General features: G+C 41.4%; 3 protein-coding genes across 3 annotated transcripts in view; 1 reads left to right on the top strand and 2 right to left on the bottom strand.

Annotated features, from left to right (window-relative positions):
- Positions 1 to 1,537: 1,537 nt before the first annotated feature.
- Positions 1,538 to 2,316, top strand: pla2g1b (phospholipase A2, group IB (pancreas)). Its single transcript, XM_061817743.1, has 4 exons — positions 1,538 to 1,602; positions 1,681 to 1,837; positions 1,933 to 2,060; positions 2,161 to 2,316. Exons 1-4 carry the CDS (start codon positions 1,566 to 1,568, stop codon positions 2,283 to 2,285), a joined length of 447 nt encoding a protein of 148 aa, XP_061673727.1. The 5' UTR covers positions 1,538 to 1,565; the 3' UTR covers positions 2,286 to 2,316.
- A 12-nt stretch (positions 2,317 to 2,328) lies between these two features.
- prkab1b (protein kinase, AMP-activated, beta 1 non-catalytic subunit, b) lies at positions 2,329 to 7,144 on the bottom strand. The gene is made up of 8 exons (XM_061817742.1): positions 6,827 to 7,144; positions 6,092 to 6,231; positions 4,560 to 4,729; positions 4,376 to 4,469; positions 3,626 to 3,740; positions 3,407 to 3,540; positions 3,255 to 3,323; positions 2,329 to 2,908 (listed from the first exon to the last, which is right to left on the bottom strand). The coding sequence occupies exons 2-8, from the start codon at positions 6,212 to 6,214 to the stop codon at positions 2,831 to 2,833; spliced, it is 783 nt and encodes a 260-aa protein (XP_061673726.1). The 5' UTR covers positions 6,215 to 6,231; positions 6,827 to 7,144; the 3' UTR covers positions 2,329 to 2,830.
- A 4,365-nt stretch (positions 7,145 to 11,509) lies between these two features.
- Positions 11,510 to 17,716, bottom strand: part of msi1b (musashi RNA binding protein 1b) — a 33,197-nt gene continuing 26,990 nt past the window's right edge. The window contains exons 12-16 of the mRNA XM_061817136.1: positions 17,508 to 17,564; positions 17,292 to 17,354; positions 15,631 to 15,785; positions 13,119 to 13,182; positions 11,510 to 13,049 (exon numbers count right to left, since the gene is read on the bottom strand). Of these exons, the coding sequence (XP_061673120.1) occupies positions 13,141 to 13,182; positions 15,631 to 15,785; positions 17,292 to 17,354; positions 17,508 to 17,564 (317 nt within the window). The 3' untranslated portion in view covers positions 11,510 to 13,049; positions 13,119 to 13,140. The remainder of the gene's footprint in view (positions 13,050 to 13,118; positions 13,183 to 15,630; positions 15,786 to 17,291; positions 17,355 to 17,507; positions 17,565 to 17,716) is intronic.

A 17,716-nucleotide genomic window follows, 5' to 3' on the forward strand; every position in this document is an offset into this window, starting at 1 on the left:
GGCAAATGTAGCTAAGGAGGGCGGAGCTGAAGATCGCCAGTCAAAAGTTCCATTGCCCCCCAAACCTGATAATGGATTGTGCCAGATTGGCAGTAATAACTGAAATCATGCGTTTGCGATGATTGGTGATCAGTCTTTCACATCGCTCTGGAGAAATTCTGTCCCACTCTTTTTTGCAGAATTCTTTCAACTCCACCTCATTGGAGGATTTTCTAGCATGAAGAACCCATTTAAGGTCACACTATAGCATCTCAATTGGATTTAAATACAGACATTGATTTGGCCATTCTAAAACCTTTTTTTTTTTTTTTTTTTTGAGCCATTCAGCGCTGGACTTGCTTGTGTGTTTCGGATTATTGTCTTGCTGAATGACCCAAGAGCGCTTGAGTTTGAGTGCACAAACTGATAGCTGGATATTCTCCTTCAGGGTTTTCTGGTACACAGCAGAATTGATTGTTGTCAATCACAACAAGTTGTACAAGTCCTGAGGCAGGGAAGCAGCCCCAGACCATCACACTGCAACCACCATTCTTCACTCTTGGCAATTTTATCAAAGGCTGTGCCATTTATACCCCAAATGTAACAATTCACACACCTTCTAAAAAGTTCACTTTTTGACTCATCAGTTTCTCCAGAAGTCTTGAAGATCATCAAGATGTTTTTTGGCAAATGTGAGACAAGCTTTTCTTTTCTTTCAGGACAGCAGCGGTTTTCGCCTGGGAACTCTCCCATGGATGCCATTTTTGGCCAGTGTCTTTCTTAAGGTAAAGTCATGAATACTGACCTTAAGTGAAGCCACTGAGGCCTGCAGTTCTTTAGATGTTGTTCATGATTCTTTTGTCACCTCCTGGATTTGCTGTTGCACTCTTGAAGTAATTTAAGTTGCTCATCCAATCCTGGGAAGGTTTGCCACTGTTCCCAGATTTCTCCATTTGTGGTTAATGGCTCTGACAGTGGTTTGCATGAGCCCCAAAGCCTTGGAAATTGCTTTTTAACCTTTTCCAGACTTTTCCCTCATTTCTTCATCATTTTCTTTGCATGGTGGCATGATGCATTGGTTCTTGAGATCTTGTAGCCTACAATACATTCTCTGACATTTTCTATTTAAGTGATTTCTTGATTCAACAAGTATGGTGGTAATCAGGTTTTGGTGTGGCTTTTGAAATTGAACTCACCTTTGCCCAATTTATGGTCAGTCATAGTGACTTTGTGATTTAAAAAATGCGGGGAGGGCAATTCCTTTTTTACAGTGGGTAAGAAAGGTTTGGATTTTTTGTGCCTTAATAAATTGGCTTGTCATTTAAAGAGTGCATTTTGTATTTGCTTGGGTTGTCTCTGAGGGATATTAAAATTGGTTGAATGAGTTTGAACCTTTGTAGGTGCTGGATTGCAAAAAACAAACAAAAAAAAAACAGAAATCAAGAAGGGGCCGCATACATTTTCAGAACACTGTAGACTTCCCACATCAAAAAGAATTCCGCTCCTCCCCCTGCACTGCTTATCTCACTTCCTAGGCTATAAGTACAAATAACGGTCACAATCTTGCCCTTTTCCTGCAGACAACCATGAACCTGACTGTTCCTCTCGTACTGCTTGCCACGGGTGAGATCTTGTAAAATCCAGCACCACTTATACAGACCACACCTTGCTTTTATTCGATTCATATGTGCCGTTTTGCAGCTTGTGCGGTCAGTGGCACTCGACTGCCCAAAGCCTTATGGCAGTTTGGGAACATGATCAAGTGTGCCCAGCCAGGAGCAAACCCTCTGAAGTACAACGATTATGGCTGCTGGTGTGGGTTCGGGGGCACGGGAAGCCCACGGGATGAGCTGGACATGTGAGGAGGAAACACCAAATGCTGCATTCACATCATAACCACTAAACACATTTTAATAATACTGCATCAAAAAAACGAAAACCTACTTCTTTTAGGTGCTGTTACGTCCATGACAAATGCTACGAAAGAAGCAGAAAGATTCACGGATGCCAGGCCATCGCTGATCTTCCGTATGTTCTGGTTTACGATTTCACCTGCTCAGAGAAACAAGTCACATGCTCAGGTGAGTTTGTGACCAAAGTCATGATTGAATGGGTTGTGATATTCTTGTAGGTTTAAAAAAAAAAAAGAAAAAAAATCCTGGATCTGATGTCTCTCCGTAGCCACGAATAACAAGTGCCAGGCTGCTGTGTGTGACTGCGATCGTGTGGCAGCTCACTGCTTCGAACAGGCCAAGTTCAACCCTGAAAACAAAAACTTGGATCCGAAAGTCCACTGTGTTAACTGAGCAACGCAAACAATAAAGAATAAAAACTTTTGGCCACACATTTTTTTGTAATCAAAATGCACACTTATTTATTGTTTTCACACACACACAAGATGAAGCAAAACAAACTTTAAGAAAATAATCAGGAGAGATTACATTTCAATCATATTATTGCTTTCCGTTTTTTTCTGTTTGCTGCTTGGGCTCACGAGGCACTACAAGTTTAGAACTTTGGTTTGAGAAGGCAAGTTGGACTAAATTTGGTTCACTGAGAAGAAACTTTTGTGCGAAAGTTCTCATACAATTACACACAGATTTGAACACACTGAAAGGGAATGCAAGCGAATGTTTCACCCAGCAGCAAAATGTGTCAACCACACGTCGCTCAAACAAATTGGAATCAAGTGAAATTGGGATGAAAAGCACATCTACGTCAACAGCAAGTTGTACTTAACTCAAACACAATGTGATCATAATTCAAATGGTGCATTTAAAAGAACATCAGATGGGGATTTAAGAGGACTTCCAGCAACCACGGCGTCACCACGACAGTGAGTTCAGGTAGACTATACTGGCTTGTACAGAAGAGTGGTCACATACTTCTTTTTGTATCTGTGTGTTGCACTCAGAACCATTACCCCATCCTGGGACAAAACAAAAAGTATTATATTTAGGAAAGGACAAACATAAAGGTGGACTACAGCATTAAAACTTTGAGGAACTTAAATGAAAGGAAGTGTAACATAAGAACATCTTCCCAGCTTCTCATTGTAAATAAGATCCAATCAAAATCAACGTAAAGAAAGATAACACGCAGTATTGCTCAACACCCCAATATTATTACCGTAATTTAACCAGATGTTTTATTTTTGTGGCTGTAGTTTGCAGTGGAAGTAGCTCATTAGGCAGAAAATGGGAAAACAAATATTGGAAAGTGCAGTTCCACACCACTGCATAGAACAACCACATTATTCGGCATGCTGTATTTACCTTGATGGAGAGGGCGTAGAGGTGGTTGAGCATCACGTGGTTGGGCTCAGGAAGCAGGGTTGGGTCACACTGGGCAAGGCCAAACGAAAACAATTTGAGCTCAAATAAGTCGTGCAAAGGTTGACATAACAGATGACGACGATGCGACCTACGGAGATTCCCGTGTCTTTGTTGAGCAGCACTTGGAGCAGGTGTGGAGGTAAGATAGGAGGATGTTTGAGCTTGTCTTCTGACTTGACGACATATGCTTCCTGCTGGTAGGGACCAGGAGGAGAACTGGACAAGTCTGGGAATCCCCCCCCCCCCCAAAATTAAAAAAATACCGTGCTAAGAGTGGCTCAAAACAAAACAAAAAGTCATTCGAGTAGTACCTGAGATATCTGCAGAATCTTGGGAGTCAATTCGGAGGGCATCAAAGACTTCAAAGTCGGTCGTCTTTACCTGGATAACATTATTCACAGTCCCCGTTTTGGTCGTGATGACAGCCTGCGAGAGAGCGTGCAAGAAAGTACGGAAATGCTCTTTACAAAAAAATGGCTGGACTGCTTTTTAGACTTCAATCAACACCTAGGGTTAACTTAAGAGCGGGGGCCGCATCCAGCCCATAATTATATCATACCAATTAATTACTTTTTTTTTTTAAACTTTGAAAATAGAGTAAGTAACTACTGTTTGAAGTGGATTGTTTCAACCGCTACAATTTCGAAACAAAGTGATGGAAAGGATGACAGTAAGAATGAAGTGAAATTATGGAACAAGTACAACAAAGAAACAAGAGTCAAGCTTAATAAATACACATGATACAATCTCATCAAACCAAGCGAATCAAAAAAAAATTATGAAATGGTTACCTTGTGACAAAGGTTCAAATTCATTTTATAAGATTAGGATACATTTATTTCAATAAATAGGCTACTGGGAAGTGGTTAAATGTTAATATATCCTCTAAAAGTGGAAGAAAATCTGATTTATTCTTTCCTCTGCTCCCTTCTTATTCAAAATTTGTTTTCATGCTTTTATTCTTTTTAATTCCTTAAATACATTTAACAACTAAAAGATTTGACAAAACAACTGGTAGTGTCTATAAACATTTTTTTTTTTAATCTGGCTCAGTTCCTCACCCCTGTCGGATCTAAAGTCCATTGCCCGTCCACACAAAACTTGTACTGGTGTTCTCCCTCAGGTAGATCCATGATTGCCACAAAGTTGTTCTTACTGGATAAGAAGTAAAACATCACCTTTGAGTTCGCTCAACAAAGTCATTCAACTCAGTCTCATGAAGAAGCTGCAAGGTTCACACATTACCTTTTGTTGAGGGGGATCTTGGTGGTCCAGTTGTTGAAAGAGCCGGACACAAAGACTTCTTTGGCGCTTCCGGCCCAGCGGAACACCGTCGGCCTGGCAAGGGTTGGACATTTACTCTCGCTCTCCAGGTCCTGCTGCCAGGCCAGAAACTCCTGTTCCTCCTGTGGCGACTGCACACAATGTTGTTTGCATGAGAATCAGCACAGTAGTTTGGGCTCTTTGGGTTCAAGACCTTTTACAAGTGAAAAACTGGCTGTAGAACAATTGCGCAAGGCACTGAAATCCCACAACCACGCGAGCTACTCTACATCACTGGTGGGCAAACTGCAGCCTGTGGACCACATACTGTACAGCCCGCTACATTTTTTCACCCAGGCCACATGGCACTTTGCATTATGAACCCTGTAACATTTGTTGGACAAACTTTGCGCTTCTTTTTCCCATAAAATTGGTGAATGTTTTTTTTTTATGAATGTATCCATTAAATAATTGGTTATTGGATTTATTTTGAAATATCAAAATAAAATACATGGGAAAATAAAAAATCCAGTATTTTTAGCTTATCATTTATATTCATATTAATAATCATATGTAATTAAAAGCTGGCATGTAACGCAGCTGTAAAGCGTTGCCCTCACAGTTCTGAGGACCCGGGTTCAATCCCGGCCTGCCTTTGTGGAGTTTGCATGTTCTCCCCGTGCCTGCGTCGGTTTTCTCCGGGTACTCCGGTTTCCTCCCACATCCCAAAAGCATGCAATATTAATTGTAAACTCTAAATTGTGAGTGCAACTGTTGTCTGTCTCCGTGTGCCCTGTGATTGGCTGGCAATCAGTTCAGGGTGTACCCCACCTCCTGCCCGTTGACACCCGGGATAGGCTCCATCACTCCCACGACCCTTAAGTAAGTTGCTAAGAAAAAATGGATGGATGAATAGATAGATAGATAGATAGATAGATAGATAGATAGATAGATAGATAGATAGATAGATAGATAGATAGATAGATAGATAGATAGATAGATAGATAGATAGATAGATAGATAGATAGATAGATAGATAGATAGATAGATAGATAGATAGAATAATGTGAATGAATTCTTACTACCATGATGACTCAAACTCAAAACTCAAATGTGGCCATTGACCACACAATCGCAGATTGTCATATATCCATCCATTTTCTATACTGTTCCCCTGATTTGGGTTGCCGGTGTCTTTCCCATCTGACCCCAAGTGAAAAGTGCAATAAAACCTGAACTGGTTGCAGGGCATGTATGAACAAATAACCATTCATACTCACATTCACACCTTGGTCAAGTTTAAAGTCTTCAGTTACCCCGCAGTGCATGTAAATGTGTCCATAACCGTGCAAGAGATTTGTTGTGTTGATTGATTTTGTGGAGGGTGTACAGTTGATGTTCGTTTGCATGTTCGCATTGTGTTTGACATTTGGGGATGGTCTCACGTTGTTTCGAGGATGCACACTCTTTTATGTCCTGCTGATACTTCCATGTGGTCAGTTCAAGACTGTTACCTTTGCATCTTCCCTCTGGAAAATATCAGTGTCGTCTGTGCTGTCTATCAGGATGTTGGGACGCGCCTCCTTCCCTCTTTCACTCTGACTCCCGCCGGCTCTGTCGCTGCTGCTATTCCCCATTGTGACAGCATCGAACACTTGAGGACAAAAACACATTCATGACTCGCACTCACTGGCTACTTTATTAGGTATGTTTGCACAAGCCAATAACATTCAATATAAGCGCTATGTCAAAACAAAACAAACTGTCCCTTCACTAAATGTATTAATACTCAGTTTTGACTGACAGATACCACCTGTGGGCATTCAATCATTAGTATTTTTTGTTCGTTACCTTAACTCTATGAGAGGGAAAAACAAGAAAGATGTGTCATGCAGTGCAGTATAAAACCAGTGCAAATATGATTATTTATGCAAATATTATCATTATGAATATTATATATCTGTCCATTCTATCTCTATATATACATCTTGACATGACATAATGAACCAGTCCATCCACATTTTGTAGCATGTTTGTTTGGAGGCGTGACGTGAGATTGTTTTTCGTGAAACGATGCCCCTTGGCTCCATCAAGGTGAGGAAACCAAGGCGCCTGTTCGTGGACTGGCCGCAAAGGGGGCGCTATGAGGCGCTCGTCGTGACCCAATGCAAAGACTCCAGTACTTCAGTACTGAAATGTATAGTGAACTTTGTATGCCACTCTATACAATCTAGCTAGTTGCTACCCACCTGCAAATTATGAGATGGCTCGTGTGTGTCTATAGTCTTGGCTAAATCAGACCATGCGGTCCTCTACGGGCGTGAATGGGGATGGCACGTCTTCTTCTTTTCCACTGTAGTTTCCGTCGGTTTTCTCGGGTTTCGGACAAAGCGGGACCGAACGTGGAGATCCAGTTCCATCAAAAAGCGACCTGCGCCTTTTATTTTTAGCCGTTCCTCTACCGCGATGATATTTATAAACGGCCCGTGATTGCAAGAATCGAGTGCGGAGTGGCTTCTTTCGGGACTTGACTTGTGTCTGTGGGTTTGCAGACGAGACAAAACACACCTCTTCCGCCTACTTTAACTTTAACCCGATTTTTGCCAAAGATCCTTAGTTTGTACAGCAACATCAAATTATTTTGTGACAGAATGAGTGGGATTGAAATAAAAGCTACAATGTACTGATTATTATTTACTGAAGTCATAAATATACATTTTAGGGTTGTATTGGTACAAGTATCTTGTTAGTGCACACTGAAATCTTCATTTTTGCCAGTTATTTGAGGAAGAAATTATTGGACTTGCTACAAATAATTTTGTAATGATGAAAATCACAATTTAAATGGCTCAGGTAAGTCCTTATTTTTGAGCTACCTACAATTTTGGATATATTCCTGGTATCAAATAATGCGGATTGTCACTTTTTAGAATGTTAATGGGATTGGCAATTATGTGTTTATTGTGATGACTGCCCAAAATTCACCTTCATTGCCATTGTGATCCTCTTTTTTTGGGGAGGGGAGGGGGGTCTTTTGATTAGATACAAGCATAGTGAGTGAAGTTAAGCACATCAACACTTGTACTGAGAGTCAGCGTTATGATGTGCAAAGATGTACAACCAACACAAGGAAACTGCGAATAACCTTAAATAGGCTTTTAAAAAAAAGTTTTGTATGGATAGGACATGTTTTGGCATTACCAATTTAAAAAAAAAAGAGGGAACCTTGGGAAAATCAGTTATGAATCTCCTTGCAGTGACTTTGATGGGAATGCTGACCTCCCCAACATGGCCGCCACGTAGGCAAGTTTTTCAGCAGGGTTCAATGTCGTAGAATAAATGTGCCTCAATATTGAAAAGTACTTCAAAATTAACAGGAAGTGAACCATACCTGTACAATTAAACAGGAAATACCCCAAAATGAACAGCAATTGCTCCAAAATCAACCAGGAGTTAAGTACAATTAAACTCTTCAACTCATTCCTAATTCCAAATTGAGATTTTTTTTGTCTTTACCAGTAGGTTCCACACGTTGAAAATCGTTCCAATTTGAAACTGTTCATTTAAAATCATCCAATAAATTTCACGCCATTCCATGTTATTCACTATTGTAAAATCATGGAAGCTGCAAATTCTCCTTAAGTGTATGCAAGTGAATAGGTAGGAGGAATAAGTATGTGAACGCTTCTATATAATTAATCATAAAATGTGGTCTGATCATCATCTAACTTACAAGAAGAAACAAACAAACAAAAATAAATGCTTAAAATAATAAGTGTTTTCATATTTTTGAATGCATACATTTGTATATTTGTATCTTTTATATTATGTAAAGAGTCACAGGACAGGCAGGGGGAAAAATACCTGAAAAGTAAGATCAAGGCTTACATAAATATGATATGGGGGTGCTTTCTTCCTTGGGGCTTTGACAGCCTGATATCACAAATGTGAAAAATGAATTCACTTTATCAAGATATTTTTCAGAAGAACTTGATGCCATCTGTATTTGACCCCTCTGTAGAAATTGCGTCATCCGCGTCGCTGACCAATCAGAGGCCAGATATCTGCATAAACCACGCTCTTTCCCTCAGACAACGTTGCATGGTCCAGTATAGCTTTTGTTAGCGTTTTATCGCGTATTTGGGTTCTTTAACAATAGATATGGTTAAGAGGTGTAGTCACGGACTTTGTAATAGTGACGACAGGTATCCTGAAAGGCTAGTTGGTGGAGTTCAATTCGTACCCTTTCCAAAACCGAAGACCCAGTACGAAAAATGTCTTCGATGGATCAAACTTTGTGGAATGCCGCATCATCAACTGAATCCATCTAAAATCAACCGGAACAGATATCTTTGCACGAAGGTAAGCCCTATTTTTGATTTTCAATACATGTCTCATATAAATGAATTAGCAGTTCTTCGCTTGCATAACATAGCTACGTGTGAATGATTGACACACTTGATCTGTGTTGAGCGATATTTTGCGATGATATGACTGCACAAACGTGTCTCTGTTCGGCGGTGAGCTAAGCTAAACCGGACTAGTGGTCCTAAGAGCCTTCGACGTGCACCGAGACACCAAGACTGAAGGAAGGATGTTTGAGGACACTAAAGTAGATATTGTCGTACTCGGTCGGGACTTACGTAGGTTCGGCACTAATTCAAGAATAATTATTGAGGGGAGTGCGTGACGTTACACAAAGAAAACGAGAGAAACAACTCGTAAATCAAGCTTCGCCTTCTTCTTTTCCTTCACACAGCGGTTCACAAACGGCTATACAGATACACATACAGATTCTGCACACAAGTGTGATAGGTAAGACGAAAATAGGAAACTGTCAATGACGAATTCGTCTTTGGGTTATAATATATTATGTGGCTTCTCGGTCTTCCTCTGACTCCGGAAAGCGCTAATATCAATGGTTTCTCCGTCGATATGCATGTAAATACCATTGAAATACCCCTCGCTGAAATACTTGAAGCCCTGCTGTCTGCTCTTCAACGATATTTCACTATTTGGTAAGAATGCGAGTGAAAAATCAGATGGTAAATCGGACAATTTCGCTCTAGTCTTTTCTTCCTGCGCCGCCATTTTTGCTAATTGCTTGTCTGAGGTTAGCACACGTGGGGTGACGTAGCTTCAGGAGGCTCGGTTAAGTGCCCTGTACGGAGGGGTCAATTGAAGCTCAAACAAAGTAGGGTATTGCAACAGGACAATAATCCAAAACACAGAAGAAAATAACCAACAGAATGGCTTCAGATTAAAGGAATATAAGAGTTTTAGTAGTTCATTAGATGTCGCTGCATCCTGTGTATGAAAGTGTGAGACTGTAAAGTGATGAGCGTGTGACTGGTGGAACGAAACAGGGTATGTGGTGCAAGAATGGAATGTTTTAGAACAGACGGTGCTAACTGCAAGGAGGATGCGGAGACGACAGGACTCAGAGGCAGTTGGTGGAAAAACTACTTTCAGGAAACCACCACCAGGAGGAGCCAGCACGCGATTCTGCAGGGGAGGAGTCGGGCCAACATCCGGCGGACCAAAGGAGACCAATGAGAGAGCGCCAAGGATACCTGAAGGAGACACAGAACCAATAGTGAATCAGTAGATTGTACTTTAAAAATTGTTCTGGGCAACTCGGAGGTAGAGTACGTGTGCTGGTGGTAACAGCGACGTACAGGGTTGTAATGAGAGGGACCCGGCACCCAGGTTTGTGTTGAAGGAATAAATCCACTCGTGTGTCAAAATGCCGGCTTCCTGATACCTTTGTATTGCAGAACGAGCGCGCATATTGTTGGATGAGTGGCAGTTGGGTAAGGTCACAAATTGGAGTCAGATTACTAACTTAAGTTTCTGATGATTTAGAAATAAAATATCCAACAAGATGAAGAAAAGTCAGCTGCGATATGTGCCAGCACCTGAAAAATGGTTAACTGCTTGTGTATAATTAGTTTATTCATACTTCCTATGATTTATTGAACTACCTTTTATTCGCAATTTATAAATAAATATAAGAAATTCCAAAGGGTCTGCATACTTTTTATTTGCACTGTATGGGCCCAGCGAATGGCTGGTGACGTCTTCCGAATGTGCTCTGGGTCTCAGTCTTGAGCAAGTTGGATGGTTGACATTCGTTGATCAGTTGTCTGGTGCCAGCGAGCAAGGCACTTCAATGGTTCTATGTATAAACATGACTGTAGTGAGGATTAAAATGTTCACGCTAAATGGTGTTGTCATCCATCCAGCTATTTTCTATGGTGCCTGCCATTATTAAAGTGATCTGGAGTCTGTTCCAGATCACTTTGGGCAAAAAGCAGGGTACACCCTGGAATAGTTGAATGAACATGAATATTAATAAACACATTCACGCTTTTGGTGTATTTTCTTGTGGCATATCTGATTTTTGTGTTCCCACGACTATCAAGTCTCCTGCCAGTCGAGCCTGTTCACTGACTCTCATCGTGAAGATGCCATGTCATCAGTATGCAGTTCGGATCAAGGTCGACGTTCTACCTACTGAAAATAAAATTTCTCACTTTGCATCCTCTCATTTGAGAAGAAACACGTCTAAATGTCATTTAGGATAATTCCTTTCATGCTATACAATGCTTCTATTATGGGATGCTGAAACCCTGAGAACAATCCAGACACAAGACAGGTGTTGAGTAACGCCAATATGATATATTTCAGCATCAAAGTGGGCAAGCGTATAGCACGTCTGGATCACAGTTGTGAATTTCGGGGTCGGGATTCTAACTGTGGTCTGTCTCCCTGTGCTTGAATCAGCTTTCTCTGACTTCCTCTCAAGTTCCCACATGTTAAAGAAGAAAAAAATAGCCAACAATAAAACAAAAGTGGAATGTTTTAAAATAATTTATTAGGAAATTTAAAAAGGTTTTTATTTTCTCCAAAGAAATAACATGACAGGATAATGACATTCTGAAAAAGTTACAGTGTTGACAAGTTTGTTTTTTTCACCGAAGACAGCATCAAAACTACTATGGTCACCTGCAGCAGTTTGAGTGAGCGTAGATGAAAATATGAAAAGCTTTTTTAGATATGGAGTGCTTTGTTCTCCTGCCCTTTTACATTGGCCAAGATCCTTCACAACTGTTTTGGTCTAAAAATAGCCGTCAATTTGCCGGAGCTGTGTGACCTCCAGTCGGTACGTGCAAGGGATGGAAAGGTGACTAGGAAAAGACACCTTTCAAAAAGAAGAAAACCATGTTGATGTATCATTAAAAAGTCGGATTAAAATGTCACATTTGCAAAAGAGGTGTCCCCCCCAACGCCCCACCAAAAACAGCATAGGGTGCAAATTGTACAGGGGAGGCCAATGTTTAGGAAACTGCATTGAACACACAACCGGCACAGAAAGGGGCCATCAGCATGTATGAACAGTGTGTTGTTTTTTGTTTGTTTGTTTATGTGTGTGTGCACTGCTGCCCAACACATTAGTCCTTCATGTTCTTCCACAAAAAAATATTCACATCTTAAAACTCACAGTTAAACAATATGACAAAATACAAAAACTATGTTTTTCCTCTCCCAGGTAAGGAGCATAGTTACGTGCATGTGTCCCCATCTCCTCCAAAAAAAACAAAACAAAAAAAAACAAACAAAAGGACAACCTCCCTCTGCGGAACTCACAGCAGCTTTTCAATGAAATAACAGACTCAAGTGACAGAAAAAGAAATATCTAAGCAAATATGGTCTATGGCTGTTCTAACACTGACAGACACATACCAAGATGTTTATGAACCTATGTAACTGTCAATGTTGCCAACATCCAAGAATTGACAAGAAGAACCAAAGTTGACACTTCCCCCAAAATCCTTCCCAAACCTTAAAAGTAGCTGCCCCCCACCCACCCTTTGAGTCCCCAAAACAAAAAGTCATATTTACAGTATTTTACAACATTGTACAGCTCAAGTGGGCCGTTCATGTAACTGTGACCAACGACCTGTTTCTTTGCTTTATGTGTAACAAATTTTGTTAAAACCTACCGAGATATATACTTTGTTACACATTTTCAAGAAATAGATTTGATCACAAATTAGTAGTCACTACTCATTTTGAACTCATTACAATTTCTGTAGTACAGATTGTGACAATTCAGGTTCAGAGGTCAAACGACCGTTAAGACAAATTGGAGACATTGCTCAAAATGGCAAAGTAAAACAGCCCTGAAAAAGTCACGCTAAAAATACAGCATCTATGATATGTGTTTGCTATGGTGGGCTCTGTCTGCTGGCTTTCGAAAATGTTCAAAGAAAGATTTTGCTGAAGGTTGACTGGGTCGAGGTTGAAGTTTGCGGTGTGTGTGTGTGCGCGTTTGTGAGTGAGTGAGTGAGCATGAGAGATGAGGATTCAGCTGCCTCTGCCACGAGAAGCGACATGGACAGAGCCAGGCCAGATCAGCTCCAAAGCGGCGTCAACTCCCTCTAGCTCATGTCCGTCAACAACTCTTGGCTGAAATGCAAACGAGCGCCATTAGTCGCAAGTCACATGCAATCGTTAGATGTGCTGCCTCATACGTACGTGTGTGTAACAACTCCCATTTTTAGTGATATCCGTTAGTGAAGGCCGTAGCGATCAAAGGGCCCTGGAGGAGGAAGCATGAAAGGTTGACAAAACATTGACTTCTTTCACAGCTGCAGTACTTGACTTGAGCACTTGATTTCTTCAACTAGGATGCACTTGTGACATTTTACTAACACAGTCAAAAGATGCCCCTTCAGTGTTCAGTCAGATTTCTATGCTTTTAGCATGCGCTGTGTATTCATGCATGATAAAGTAGCAGTTGTTTGAAATTTCATAATTTGCTCCATTTGCTCTCTTTTGCATTATATGCTAACATTAAGTTAGCAGACTTGTTACACAAAATTGTATGGTTTGGTTGAACATTTTTATTTTTGTCTTTAAATATTCATAAAATCTTTAATTCAGTTTTGTTTTATGTGTCACTTCTGTAGTGAACTTCAAATAAAGCGCTTTAAGCAAGCACGCTTGGGTTCTAATATGGATAACTATGTAGGCGTGAGAACAGGCACCAAGGGAAAAAAAGTCTTGAGTTTTAAAAGGCACATATTTTGGCTAATTTGACCTCCATTGAGCGGTACGGTGAGCACAGGTGGAAAGCGTTGACCTCACAGTTCCGAGGTCCCGGGTTCGATCCCGGCCCTGCTTGTGTGGCGTTTGCATGTTCTCCCCGTGCCTGCGTGGGTTTTCTCCAGGTGCTCTGGTTTCTTCTCACATCCCAAAAAACATGCAACATTAAGTGGACACTCTAAATTGGCCCTAAGAGTAATTGAGAGTGCGGCAGTTTGTCTCAATGTGTCCTGTGATTGGCTTGCAACCAGTTCAGGGTGCACAACGCCTCCTGTTCATTGACAGCTGGGATAGGCTCCAGCACTCCCGTGACCCTTGTGAGGATAAGCAGCTATGAAAATGGATGGATGGATGGATGGATAGACCTCCATAGAGTGATTAACATGGGCTTATTATAAAAGTATCCTTTTCATTAAAAGGTCTAATCCAGAGGAAAGGTATTTTATTTGTCTATCATACAAATGTAGCTAAAATTTCACAAGAAAATATTTCAAAAATTCTCAACAGAAATGAAATAAATTAGCATCAAAGTCAGTCTCAAGATTTTGTTCAAAATGTCATTTAGATTCAGCAAGTTCCATAGCTCCCCGGAATCTGACGTCATGTCAAGGCAACATTTAGCCAGAGAATGAAAACCCAAGCAAAGATGGTGAGGAAGTGTGTTGTATACAGCTGTTCTGCGACAAACGCTGACGGAGTCAGCTTACATGAATGTCCGAAAGATGAAGAGATAGGCAGGTTATGGACCAGGTTTGTGAATAAAAAACAGGCGCATTGGACTTACAAATCAAAGTGGACAGTAATATGTTCCAAGCATTTCACAGAGGAGGACTGCTTTGAAAACCCAGTAGAGCCTTCACTTGGCTTTGGTAGCAAGTAAGTACATACGTGTTCAATTGTTTACTATTGACAAGTATCTACCTCGTTTTAAATGAAATTTTACCTACAATTGCATGATAGACAAATAAAACACATTTCCTCTGGATTAGACCTTTAAAAAAAACACCTTGGTTTAGTCATGCGCGTGTCCAGAAAAGGCCCTCCTGACAGCTACTTCTGTTAGACCCAGTTTTGTATCCATGTAGCCGATAATTGGCTAAGAGCACCCCCTTTTCTCTAATTGGTTGCCTGCGTATGTCATGATCCTGCCGGTCCATCCCTGGCTGTGCGGGTGCCTGCGCGGTCGCACTGATTGGGAGGCGCACACCTGCGCCTCATGCTGGCTGATTGGCCCCGGTGTATATAGGACCATAGGGACAACTGGTCCAGCGCCAGATCGTTGCGGTTCATGCTCTGTTCCAGCACTCACGTATCTCTGATCGTATTCCCGTGTGTACCGACCTCTGCCCGTTCTCCGACCAACCCCGTAAGCCTGACTCTTTTGATACTCATGCCTGCTTTGATCGATCTCCCGTGTACCGACTCCTGCCTGCCCGGTGACCTGCTCTCTACGCCCGACGTCCTGACGACCGCTGCTGCACCTGACTGCCTGCCTGATCCCCGACCGTGGAACAATGAACATTTTTCCCGAATTACCTCTCCGTCTCCCGTGTACTCCTGCATTTGGATACTACCTCCGTCTCGATGGGTTGTGACACCGTATAGAAGACTCAACCCTCACTACTTGTGTTTGTTTTGTTGAAAATGCTGGCTAGGGAGTGGAGAGGTAGCCGGAGATCTTCGCTAGTGATTTAGATAAGCATGAAAAATTCCAATGACCTGATTTCAAGCTTCTCAGCAGAAAAAGGTCTCGAACTCAGGAATGTGAGGATGGTTTCAAGTCATGTTTCACATGCTTACTGTGGCACATAGAGTCAATATTAAAACTGAAATTCTAGAAGAACTTGGTTTGGTAAAATGCAGGACCTTTAAAGTTTTTAAAGCATATGGGGGTAAAATAAAATTATCTATCTATCTATCTGCGGTTGTAAACTCATCTTACCCCAAGACCATGGCTGAATCCAGCGGTCGGAGCAGGACTTGCAGCACTGAGATAACTGCTGACCGCCGACTCCTGACCAGCTGTCCCGTAAAGGTCCGCCATCGGGCCCGGGCTGCTGGTTCCCAAAAATCCAGCTGTGCGAGATGGGGTAGAACCTGAGGGTAGCATGACAACACCACAGTCAGGTTGCAACTGACTTTTTAAGGAGAATCAGAATAAAATGCTTTACTGGACTTATTGAGTCTCCCTAAGTCAGGGGTACTCAACTGGTCGATTGCGACGGCGTGCCGAAAAAAAAGACAGCCGTATATTTCTGACCTTTAGCTCACCGTACATGTGCAAACAACGACACAGAACAGGACAACACGCCAGTCAGCGGGTTCCCCCCTATTTTAACCCCTCGCTTAAGAAATCTTATCAAACATGTTTGTAAGTATGGATGCTGGAGTAAAGAAGAAGACAAAAACACATCACTTTCATACAGAATAGGAGGCGGACTTATTTTTCACAATGTCATTTTCGAAATGAGTTTGCCTCATCTGCCAGTGTACTATTGTAATACTAAAGAAGGGAAATGTGGAGCGGCATTTTCGAACTGTTTATGGAAAATACGACGCCGACGTTCTGCCAAAAAGCAAGCTGAGAATGAGAAATGTGAATGAACTAAAATCCCAACTGGCGGCCACACAGCAGTCACTTTCCACACAAAAGCCACCAGCGTAAAGGAGTTGTTCCATAGTGCGGTATTATAATACCAAAGAAGGGAAATGTGGAGCGGCATTTTCAAACTTTTTATGGAAAATACGACGCCGACGTTCTGCCAAAAAGCAAGCTGAGAATGAGAAATGTGAATGAACTAAAATCCCAACTAGTGGCCGCACAGCAGTCACTTTTCACACAAAAGCCACCATCTTAAAGGAGTTGTTCCATGGTGCGGTGAAGCCATGGCTGATGTGTGGAAGGACATCGGAGATTGTGAGTGCTTCTCACTGCAGTTGGACGAATCCACTGACGTGAGTGACCTAGCTCATGTGTGCATTTTCATTTGTATGGTGTTTAGTGATCATCAACGTGAACTCAGATAGTTACAAACATTTTTTATAGTTAATTATCTTGTGTTGTGCAATATTGGCTCATACAGTTAAGCAAGGCACACAAACATACATTTACACATAAAGAATCCCAATATATACTAAATATAAATATAATCTAACCCCCCCCCCCCCCCCATCACCCCTCGATCACGAGAGGCTGGCTGCTTGAAAAGTAGATCTTGGGGTAAAAAAGTCTGGGCACCCCTGCCCTAAGTCAAGAAAAACATGGCCAACAGAACATTGAACAGGCGACACTAGCTTAATTGTACATTACTTTTGCAACAAAGTGGAACTTTGTAACTCATACTCTGATGCATATTTTATAATTTATCATGACATCAATTTATAGGGTTATGTGAGTTTTCTCTGAGATATCTGGTGACAGTAAGGTACTCATAATATCTCAACATCATCAATATCGCCTACTGGCGAGCTTCATCCAAGGCTTCTGAACCAGGTCTTTTGATTTTTGAAAAAAATCATCATTAATCACACAGGTAAATTAAACACAGCACAGTGTTATTAAGGGACAATGGTCAAAAAGAGGAAGTTTTTGAAGATTCATACCTCTGACTACAGCTGCTGCTGCCGCCGCTGCTGCCATTGGGCCATATGCTGTGAGGGGAATGGCTAAAGGAAGAGAAGGTCCACACATATTGAGTTTCGTAGGAAGAAGAAAAGTGCCCATTTCAGTCTAACAACCAAAGGAGTGTGTTAACTCGTAGATTGTGAAGCAGACTGACGAGGTGCTTCTTGTAAAGTTCCAAGGATGGATTGACTGACCTGTGAGTTCAGGGGGGTGGGGTGAAGTCAGAAGTGGAGTCCTCTCTAAGTGGAACTCTAAAACAGAAATATAGTTGTGCTGATAAATTCAGGTTGTCAGGAAATTTAAATTAAATGATGAGGTAGTTTGAAATAACACAATGAATATACAAAAGAAAGCCATAAAGAAAGCAATGATTGCCTCTGTTCAGTAATCACACAGCAAAAGA

This window comes from Syngnathoides biaculeatus, chromosome 4 (genome assembly GCF_019802595.1).
Source record: "Syngnathoides biaculeatus isolate LvHL_M chromosome 4, ASM1980259v1, whole genome shotgun sequence".
Taxonomy (NCBI): Eukaryota; Metazoa; Chordata; class Actinopteri; order Syngnathiformes; family Syngnathidae; genus Syngnathoides; species Syngnathoides biaculeatus.